The sequence below is a fragment of the Colossoma macropomum genome, unplaced genomic scaffold (assembly GCF_904425465.1).
Source record: "Colossoma macropomum unplaced genomic scaffold, Colossoma_macropomum, whole genome shotgun sequence".
In the NCBI taxonomy this organism is placed as follows: Eukaryota; Metazoa; Chordata; class Actinopteri; order Characiformes; family Serrasalmidae; genus Colossoma; species Colossoma macropomum.
Genome location: NW_023494798.1, coordinates 23,674,779 through 23,685,852, shown reverse-complemented (window position 1 = coordinate 23,685,852; position 11,074 = coordinate 23,674,779). Strand labels below are relative to the sequence as shown.

The 11,074-nt window shown below is 38.3% G+C and overlaps 1 protein-coding gene across 1 annotated transcript in view; it reads left to right on the top strand.

The window, feature by feature from the left end:
• Nucleotides 1–1,757: 1,757 nt before the first annotated feature.
• The window catches only part of LOC118817927 (chromodomain Y-like protein 2), a 53,243-nt gene continuing 43,926 nt past the window's right edge, over nt 1,758–11,074 (top strand). Inside the window, 1 exon segment of the mRNA XM_036584938.1 lies at nt 1,758–2,054. Coding sequence (XP_036440831.1) covers nt 2,031–2,054 — 24 coding nt within the window. The 5' untranslated portion in view covers nt 1,758–2,030.

The following is an 11,074-nucleotide window of genomic DNA, read 5'->3' as shown; positions in this document are numbered from 1 at the left end:
TTATACTAACAATGTTTTGCTATCCAGTGTCAACCAGAGGAGGATGGGTTCCCCTTCTGAGTCTTGGTTCCCCTCAAGGTTTCTTCCTTCTGCTCTTAGGGAGTTTTTCCTTGCCACTGTCACCACGTGGGGGGTTTGGATTCGGATTTCTTTCTTTAATGCTGATTTTTCCGTAAAGCTGCTTTGTGACAACACCTGTTGTAAAAAAGTGCTATATAAATAAGCTTTGCTTTGCTGTTATTACAGCATTTGGCGGGATTGGGGGGCGGGGTGTTGAAAATTTCAGAGCAGGTGTTTTTAGACACAAAGTGTACACATTAAATTCTGCTCTGCTTATTTATATTCCAGTACTTTTAACATGTAGTCATGTTAGTTAACTGTGACATCATTATTGCTACTACTATTAGCAGCAGTAATAGTAGTGACAGCAATAGTAGTAGCTGTATGTGTTACCTTAAACACTTAGAAAAGATGGTTTTTCAAGGGTTCTTTGGTAAAGGAACTTATGGTTCTATATAGAGGCATTTGCATGCTTAAATTGTTCTTTGCATGGCGAAATGGTTCTTTATGATACAGAATGCATTGCATATAGTTCTATATAGAACTTGTTTGAAAAATGGTTCTATATAGCACCTATTAGCTCTATATACTCTTTAAAAAGATGACTCCTCAAAGGTTCTTTAGTAAAGAAAATGGTTCTATATAGAACCATGAACACTCAAAGAACCCTTTGCATGATTAAAGGGTTCTTTGCATGGCGAAATGGTTTTCACAATGGAGAATGTGTTTTCAAACAAGTTCTATATAGAACTATCTAAAATTGTTCTATACAGCACCTCTTTAATTCTTTACACTCTTAAAAAAGATGGTTCTTTAGTAAAGACAATAGTTCTATATAGAACCATTTGCATGTTTAAATGGTTCTTTGCATGGTGAAATGGTTCTTTATGATGAAGTTTTCTGTAGTTGTTGTATCTTGTTCTATTTAGAACTTGTTTGCAAATGTTTCTATATAGCACCTTTTTAGTTCTATACACTCTTAACAAACATGGTTCTTCAAAGAATCTTTAGTAAAGAACATGGTTCTATATAGAACCAAGGAATCTTTGTGTGGTGAAATCGTTTTTCAGATCGATGGAGAATGCATTGTACAGAGTTCTGTATAGAACCTTTTCAAAAAGGGTTCTATTTAGAACCATACAGCACATTCTCCATCAATCTAAAGAACCCTTTCATGATGCAAAGAACCCTTTAAGCATGCAAATGGTTCTTTGACTGTTCATGGTTATATACAGAACCTCTGTCTATACTAAAGAACCCTTGAAGAATCTTTTGGTAAGAGTCTGCTTTACCCACTTAATTCACAGTTATATCACTACTCCAGCTACTCTTAGTCTACTATGACAATCTACATCTACTACTGCTATTTGTTGGTTGATGTGTTTGAGCTCTTATATGAAGGGTGCTGTGGTCATACATTAAAGTATGTTGAGAAATATGAACCAGGACCTACAAAACACTACCAAACCCAACCTACTAACAACGAACCGACATGTTACCAAGCATTAAGAACAACAGTTCTACCAATTATCAATTAAGGGCTCATCATCTACTCAGCCCGTTGGAATAAAGTGGAAGCGACCTTAACCCACTTGCTTGGGCGTCAAACCAATGGCCGTCTTTGCACCATGGGGGCGTCTATTAACGCTGCCTTCAGCTTCGGAGGACTTCCTCCACAGACAAGTACACGGAGCTCATCAGCAGGAGCTGTTTGAGTAAACCGCTCTCCGGTAGACAAACAGCACCGCCCCGTCCTCCCTTACGTGTTTGTTTTTTAACCAAAGGCTCAATCCATCGCAGCCGTGCTCGATTGACGCTGCCTGCTGATCTGCTACTGCGGCTGGCTCCCAATAACGAGGCCAGTTTGTTAATACCCGTCTTTCGGGGCTTTTCTCCGGTACACCGAGCCAACGAGGAGAACGAGAAAAAAAAACCCGACGAGGGAGTCCGTAAGAGCGCCCAGCCCAAGGATGGCTTCGGGGGAGCTTTACGAGGTAACCGTTCGCTCCTGTCAAAGGGATTCACTTCTTAAAATTGACGAATGGAGGAATTAGGAAGTGAGGGGAGGTCCTCCTCCTCCTCCTCCTCGCATGGAAAAGCCGAAGCCGACGTCCTAAGCCCTTTAACAGGCGAAACTAACCAAGCCTCCACGCGATGGACAGTCGAGATGAGGCGCTGAGTTTGTCTCGTGTGTTTTTCCGCCTCGTTCATACTTTTGTGGGCGCAGAGCCGGCTGAATTGTTCTAGTGAGAGAAAGACGTGTGAGGGTCTGAACTCCTCGTCGAGCACTGATAAAAGTGGTGATAAAAGTACAGTGCTGATGGGTGAAGTGGGTTGGGGGTATGGAGAGAGCATTGGCCGGCTGCTGGTGTGAATATATGCCCATGTTCTGCCTCTTCTGGCTCTCTAAGACTCGTATTTTGGTGCTCAGGTGTTTCTAATGGGGCCGTTCATGAGTCTTTCGGTCTGCCGAAATAAAGTGACTTTGTATTATTTTTAATAGTTTCAAACAGACTCACTAACAGGGCACTTGAGTTGTTGTTGCGGCTGAGTGAAGTGTGAAATGTTGAGGCGCCAGCAGTAACAGTTCACATATTACGGTGTAACAATGTTTGTCATTTGAAAACTAGTCTGGACCAAAGGGGTCACTGTGAAAGTTCATTTTTTGACCAAGTTTTAAGAACAGTTGTAAGTGATTTTGACGCTTCTACGTCTGGTAGTGTTTGTCATGTTGGCTGAGTACCTCTGGCGTGGAGTGCTGATATCATGGCGTCCATGTTTCAGTTTCTTTTCACGGCATAACGTTAATGTTATAAACCCAAGACTCTTTTCTCCTGAGCTTGTAAGAGTCACACACGGACGCCGAGTAAGAGAAGCAGGTCATGGCATTAAATGTCTCCTGTATTCTTGTATTTTTTACTTAACAAGCAGTTTAAGCATGAAGACTTGATGTTTAAAGCTAACCTGTGGTCCTGCTCAGGTTCATTGCCATGTCTGCTTCCTCTGAATTTCTGAGGAAAGCGTTAAAAACGTTTGGGTCAGTCACCTGTGCTCTTGTGTGGGAATGTCCCACAGGTGTCTCCAAAAGCTTTTAGGAAAAAAAAAGGCTAGGACACCAGCTCTGTCCTTACAGAAAAATCACATGACTTTCTCTTTTGAATAATCACATGTGGTTTTTAGCCATTTCACGTTATCTTTCTACACCTTTTTTCCACGTGTGGATTTTGGATTTTGATTTTTCATTTGTGATTTTTGTCACATTATAAGTAATTCATTCACACTTTGCTAATGTGTAATGTGATGGTGTAACGTCGCATGTGATTACATATTCATGTTAGTCATTTCATTCACATTGTGTCACGTTGTCCATTTTATCATATAGATGCACTCTGTAGTTCATACTTTGTTAGCCCTCCTTCACTCTGTGGTCAGGACCAAGACAGAGCAGGTATCATTTGGGTGGTGGATCATTCTCAGCACTGCAGTGACACTGATGTGGTGGCATGTTAGTGTGTGTCGCGCTGGTATGGTGGATCAAACACAGCAGTGCTGCTGGAGTTTTTAAACATTGTCCACTCACTGTCCACTCTATTAGACACAACCACCTTGTTGATGTAAAGTCAGAGACAATAGCTCATCTGTTGCTGCACAGTTTGTGTTGGTCATCCTCTAGTCCTTCATCAGTGTATCATCATCATCACAGGATGCTGCCCACTGGACACTGTTGGCTGGATATTTTTTGGTTGGTGGACTATCCTCAGTCCAGCAGTGACAATGAGCTGTTTAAAGCACTCATAAGCACTGCCGTGTAATATCCACCTGTCCTAGCACACAACACACACCAACACACCGCCCCCACATCAGTATCACTGCAGTGCTGAGATCGGCCCACCACCCGAATAGAACCTGTTCTGTGGTGGTCCTGTGGGGGTCCTAACCACTGAAGAACGGGGTGAAAGGGAGCTAACAGAGTATGCAGAGAAACAGATGGACTACAGTCTGTAATTGTAGAACTACAGAGTGCACCTATATGATAAGTGGAGCTGGTAAAATGGACAATGAGCGTAGAAACAAGGAGGTGGTTTTAATGTTATGGCTGATTGGTGTAGAATCTCATGTGAAATGCATGTGACTTTTGTTTAATGGTGGTAGAAACCATCTGTTCTGTGTCCATGAAGTGAACATAATCTAATTTTTGTACCTTCATCACCCTTTGCTTACAGGGGCAACTTCAGATACATGTTGTTAAATGTTTAATCATTACATGATTTGAACATTTGGCCTATCCACTTATTAAATACCTGCATATGTTGTAGGTTAAAGCCTGCAGCAGAATACCATTCTTTTTGTATAAGATTGACTTGTATAAGATGAGATTGCATTGAGAAGTCCTGACTATTGTCTGTGAATGTTGATTGTCTTTTGATGGACACTGCATGATAAGCTGCAACATTTTAGATGTAAGATGTTCAACAGAGACCTGTGTCACAGTCAAATAAGACTTTGAACTGAAATAGGTTTTAAAAAAAGACTTTTTGGGGGGAAATCATGTTTGGCCCTTTATTAAGGTAGTGCAGCTGTGAATCTTGCTTAGCTGGGATTCAGGTTCAAATCCTAGATGCTCCATTTGCAGTGTATGGCACAGATCCCCAAGGACACAATTGTTCTGTTCACATTTAGGGTAAAGGATGTGTAAGCCTCTTATAAAGCATGCTATTTGGTTATCTGCTTGTTAATATATTGGGTTTATCTGCTTGGTAATATATTGGGTTTATCTGCTTGGTAATATATTGGGTTTTTACCAATTGAATCATTAACTTTTAATTTGAAAATGAAATATTTGAATTTGTATGGTCTTTATTTAAAGTTAAGTAAAATATGTTTGCAGTTTGTTATCCTATGTATCATCATTGCCTGACAAAAACCTTTTATTTCCATTTTTGACATTTTTACTTTTTTGCATAATTTTATAAAAACTTTAGTTGCGCTTTGCCTTGTATTAAAATTTCACCGTGAACTGACCAATAGAAACGGTCCATTTACTTTATTTTTTTTTTTCCCCCCATCTCCTGTAAAGTTACCACAAGGTTTATAGATACAAGGTTTTGTTCCGGCAGTGATGTGTATTTCTGGCATCTTTGATCTCAGCTATCGAAGATCTACTTGAGACCTCAGACTGATAGACCTTTTTGCTATGTTGTTCTGATGCTCCATAAAACTCTTTGATAAGCAGATGTTTAGACATGTTGGAATAGGATTGGAATTAAATTCTGCAGGTGAATGTCTCTCTGATTGCTCATAGCAGGAACAGAAAGTGGTAGAAATAGTGAGGGAAAAAAAGTGAAAAACATGGGTCAGGGGGGAAAAAAGAATATTTCTGATTACACTGTCTTTTTGCTGAATGTTATGTTTATGTATCAGAAAAATAGTAATGCTAAAGCATTTGTCATCACTGATGGAAAAGGCATCATTCTGACTTAATAAAATTACTGAATTAAATAAAAAAGCTCAAATTATATTTAAAACAATTAATAGCTGGAAAACCTGACTTACAGTCATAGTCAAAAGTTTGGGCAATTGGTCAAATTACCTGTTGATTTTCTTAATAAAAGTAAGTGCATATCCTCTACAGACAACACACTTCTGCACATTCTAATGCTCTACTACTGTTTATTTGCTGAGTGTAACATATTGAGGGAAAAACTAAAAGATATCATGTGGCCCGTACAAAAGTTATGGCACATGTTATATTTCTTTTCCCCCCCAGTATGTTAAATTGGGGGAAATAGAAATTGTGCACTAACATGTACAAAAAAGACATTTATGTTTGTTCCCTGTAGAGGATATGTTAACTTATTGCACTTTGACCAGGGATATTCAAACTTTTGCATACGACTGAATGAGGCATTGTTTTTAATAGTAAAAGAAAACTCTCCTCTTTTGGTGGAGGGTTGTTAATGTGTGAACAAAAATCCACTCTTTTATAGGTTATAAAGTAAAAAGGCCTAAATCACTTGCCACAAGCAAACCAAAAAATTGCAAATTGCAATTTTTATAAATGCTGAGCAAAAGAAAATAATTGGTGCAATGTGAGATGAAAGGTCTGGGAATAAAGTAATATACCTATAAACTGTTTGTAGATATTTGACTTGGAGATGCAGGAAACCAGGCTGAAGGTCTGTGAAAGTGTTCTGACCACTTAATGCTGTTTGAGTGTCACAGCATTCAGTGAGAGGTTAATATTGATATTTTATTACCTAATTATTGAGAATGAATAATAAAATGCTAAAACTTGCATACATTAATTTGTCACATAGAAACACTCAGAAGAAGGAGCTGTAATTGTTCATGCACATCTGTAGAAGACCATTATAAGCAAAATATACAGACAGGCATATGAGGCTATATTTAGGCAGATCAACTCATAATAATTAACTCAATAGAAATAAAATATCAAGGGCTTGTCTTTGTAGGTGATCTGTGGTAATAATTCACCTAAATCACTGCTGAGAGCATCTGATTTGTTCTTAAAGAATTCAGATAACCCTATCACTTGTTACATTTGTAACTTTTAGTGAAATTTAAGCTCTTCTGCATAAGCTTTGAATGGCTCAGTGCCCGCTCCCATCAGAGGCTTAGAGCGGCTCACCTTTCCTTTTTGAATTCATTATCTTCTTAAAGCATGGAAGTGCTGCTCTGCAGCTGCATTATTGTTGTACCGTTGACAGTAGAATACAGTGTTATTACAATAAGATAAAGACCTCAATTACCACAACACTTTAAATGTAATACACATCTCTGCAGTGTTGTCCTCATAACTTTGGTGTGCAGTCTTATAAACACCACTTGCATGGAAATCACATCACATACTTTTCACTACAGTTTTATAAATGGATTGTGCAGTTTTCTCTCTAGTCTAAGGCTTCTTAAGATTTCCTGAAGATGCTCTCAATTCTAGATGCCTCTGAGCATTAATTGATTCAAAGTTTTGTTTTTTGGCAACTTGAACTTCTTTGTCAGCATGTACTGAAAGTAGAAATCCACAGAATGTTCTTTCAGCACATTCTGAAAGAAAACCTCCATTTCTTGCTCTAGCAGTTCAATACATTTACCCTTTTAATGTGCTGGAATGATTACTCGATTAAATAAAATAAAATTTTACATTCTCATTGAATGAAAATTGATCAGGCTATGCACAGGGCATTTTAACACTGTGATCAGCAGTCTGAACAGTCTTCTCAAATCACTTCATCACTGAAAAAGAGGGAATCCACACCAGCAGGATCTCTCTAATTCACGCATGTTTGTAGTTACAAATGTAACGTATATGAAGTAAAATGAAATATTTGCTGATATAAATTGTATGTATATTGTTATTCAGTTATTTAGCAAAATAGTCCCTAAATGAGTTGATTACTAATATAACCAATAATGACAGTCTTAATCTGAGCTGTGATATTCTGCTTACTGGATAACAGACCAGTTTATCACACGAGCACGTAAATATCAGATCTGAAAAAGTTCAAGTCACGGAATAATGACTTTTTAGAGGATCATTGCAGGGTAAAAAAATACAAAAGTAATCTGAAAAAAATCGCTTCATCCATGTCCAGGTGACCCAGTATTTAGGCAATAAACCAATTGACCTATGTACCCCAGCCAAAGCATAATAAACAGTTGGAATATGATTACCAGTCTAGGTACATTTTAGATGGATTATTACTGCCAATTTAAGCCTAGTTTTATGTAAAAGACAGGTTATCTATAATGGCTTTGTGTGGTTTAAGGCATTGAGCTAGATCTATGCCTGATCACCTTCAGAAATATAACATTATATTTATAGCCACTTCTTAACAACATGAGCAAGGCACAGTGGTGTGCCATAAGGAGTAGACAGATTAATGTGCAGGTTAGCTAAAGAACCAGGACAACAGTCTGCCTATTTATTTGTGATCGATAACATAATGTGTCAAGAAAGAAAACGAAAGGTAAGCCAAGTTCATGGATTTCCTAGACTGAAAAATGGAAGAGGTAATCAGCAATTCAGTGGCAGCATTGACTGGGCTGTGCTAATCTCAGCCAGACTAAAATACTTCCTAAAGACTAAACTGTGCCAGAACTGTACAGTAGGATTGCTCCATTTTCTGATTATCTCTGTCCTTCTCATTTAGTAGTTTAGAAGTATTAGCCCAGAAAGAAACTCTGAAATGCATTACAGAATGAGCTGCATTACCCAGGCTGAGATTAATAAAGAACATTGCAAGTAGTCCATCTTGAGATGTAGATGGATATTCTATGTGTCTTGAATAAGTAATAGCATACGTTATTTTGATTTTTAACTGACTGACAGTTGTCCAATTAATCTGATCCTGAAACTGAAGGGCTACAGATGTATATCACTTCTACATCTATGGGCCCATATAGTAGAAAACAATTTTTCTCTCTCTCTCTTTTTTCTTTCACCCGCTCTTTTTAGCAGAATGATTCTAGTCCTGTGATATTCTTGGGCCATTTTGCATGCTCAGCATATTTAAGATCTACCCATAGATTAGTGATGTTCAGGTCAGGGGTCTGTGAGGGCCATTCTAAATACTTCAGCTTGTGTTTCTTGAAGTAGCTCATGGTGGCTTTTGAGATATGTCTTAGATCATTGTCCTGTTGCCGGCCTCAGCTTCAGTTTCTTGACTGACTGTTACTTTTTCTTCCAGACTTTGCTGACATTAGTGGAATCCATTTTTCTATCTACCTGGGCTATGTTCCTGTGCCACTGGCTACTACACAACCTCAAAGCATAATAGATCCAACCCATGCTTAACAGTTGGCAAGGTGTTCTTTTCATCAAATGCTGCTTTTTTTCTTCAAATATACCTTAAATGATTGTGGCCAAAGTGTTCAGTTTTTACTTAATCAATCGACAGCTCTTCTCTGCAAAATGTCTCTGGCTTATTTATATGCTATTTTGCATATTTCAGATATTGACTTTTGTGATGAAGTTGCAGGTAAGGTTTCTTTCCAATGACTCTTCCATGCAGATTGTGTTTGGCAAGCATCAGTGCCCAGTTCAGCAGAGCACCACCACTCCTGTGTCAGTTAAACCTTCCTGCATGTCCTTTGCTGGGGTTTGCTTCTGGCCAGCATATGAGCAGTTCTATCTGAGAGTTTTTTGGTCTTCCAGATCTTGTCTTGACTTCCACAATTCCCCTTAACTGCAGTTTCTTAATATTTTGAACAGTGGAAATTCTAAGATGAAAGTGCTTAGAAATCTTTTTTATAGCATTCACTTGCTTTGTAAGCATCAGCCACTTTCCTTTCTAAATCCTCAGTGGCTTAGAAGAGTCCATGGTTGTTGAAGGTTGACACGAGAATATGTTATGCTCTGAAATTGCGATCTGTTGACAATTCCTAATGACAGAACTTGACCTTTTGTATCAGTCCTAATGAGACAGTTAAGGCCTAATGAGTCAAGTAAGTTCTGAAACTTTAAGACTGGAAGGATGCACATGCCACATGAACTTTTGCACATGCCACAATTATTATTTTATTTTTTCTATAACATTTAATATAAAGTCAGTGTGCATTAACATTTGCAGATTTTTTTAGTAACTGAGGTTGTGTTTGATTCTTTTCAATTCACAAATCAACAAGATATGTAATTTGGCTTGAGTGCCCAAAAGTTTGCATACAACATCTCAGTCCTAAAGGCAAAACAAAAACAGCCTATTTTATTTTAAGGGACAAAAAGAGGTGGAAAAATGGTGAAGTAAAAATGAATTATGACTGTTTTTTAGTGTGTAAGCCCACACAAATGTTATAAGTGCACCTCAGGGGGAAAAAATACAAGAACCCTAAGTTAAATTGGTCATTCTGCACTTTAAACTTAGTCATTGTTTCAAAGTTGGAGTACTGGAGTACAGAGCCAAAACAACAAAAACTGTCACTGTCCACGTTTTAAAGACTGTGTAACTCCTCCCTACACCCCCTCCTAAATAAACCAGATATGCAAGTTGTTAACCCCCCACTACACCTATGGGACAAACACAACCCTACTTCATCATATCATGCATAAATAAAGCAACCGCCATATAAGTAGTGAGAGTGGAAGGCTATTTTCTTAAAGGCAGAAATGCATTTCAACAAGAGACAAAAAAGGGACAATAGTCAGACCAATAGAAAGCGATCTCCAAATAAAGATCTGATCTAATACTTAACCTTTTGAATGTTAAGAGTACATTAAATCCAGTGCTTCTTCAAAGCCTTAAGGCAATATCACTACTGAAATGTACAGTATGTACACTTGCCATGTTCTCTGTAAGTAAACTCAGAGCCAGGTACTTCCTGCTTGTACTCTTATACTTAAAGATGAACTGTACAGAAAAAATAACATCATATGACATTTTGTACTGCTATCTTTAGCCTGGCATAGCTGTACTTATGGAACTCCTTTGGAAGCACTGACCTAATTCCACGTCTAATCTGCAAATGGAAGTATATGTCTAGATTTAGGCTGCCCAAAACACTCACAGCAGCAGCCTTTTGACTGCATGACATCTAAAAGAGTGAAGCAGTGATAGCCTTTAAATATGGAGTATAAAAGTACTGAGAACTAAATAGATTTCTGCAGTGTTTCTGTAATGGTCTGCTGTCTTTTACGTTATGTGAGCGTTTCATGATGACCAACAGAAATGGCCCAGAACTACTTAGTCAACCTGAAATCAAAATGTAGCTTTTTTTACTTTGTTAGTTCGTGTTCTTAGTCATTATAAGCAAAGTGTTATGTCGAAAGACTACATTCTTCTTTTCAAATGATTAATCTTTGATCAAAGTGTAGTAACTAACTGCCTCTAAACAGCAACCACTCCCCCCTGTCAACCACACCTATCATTGAGCGTGAACACCAGTCATCACCTCTGTTCCAGCTGCACGTACACACAACTCCAGTTGTTTAGCTTGGTGCAGACGACCTCTTCTCATTGCTTCATTTACTCTCTCGCTTTCACTTTTGGTTTTGGGACAG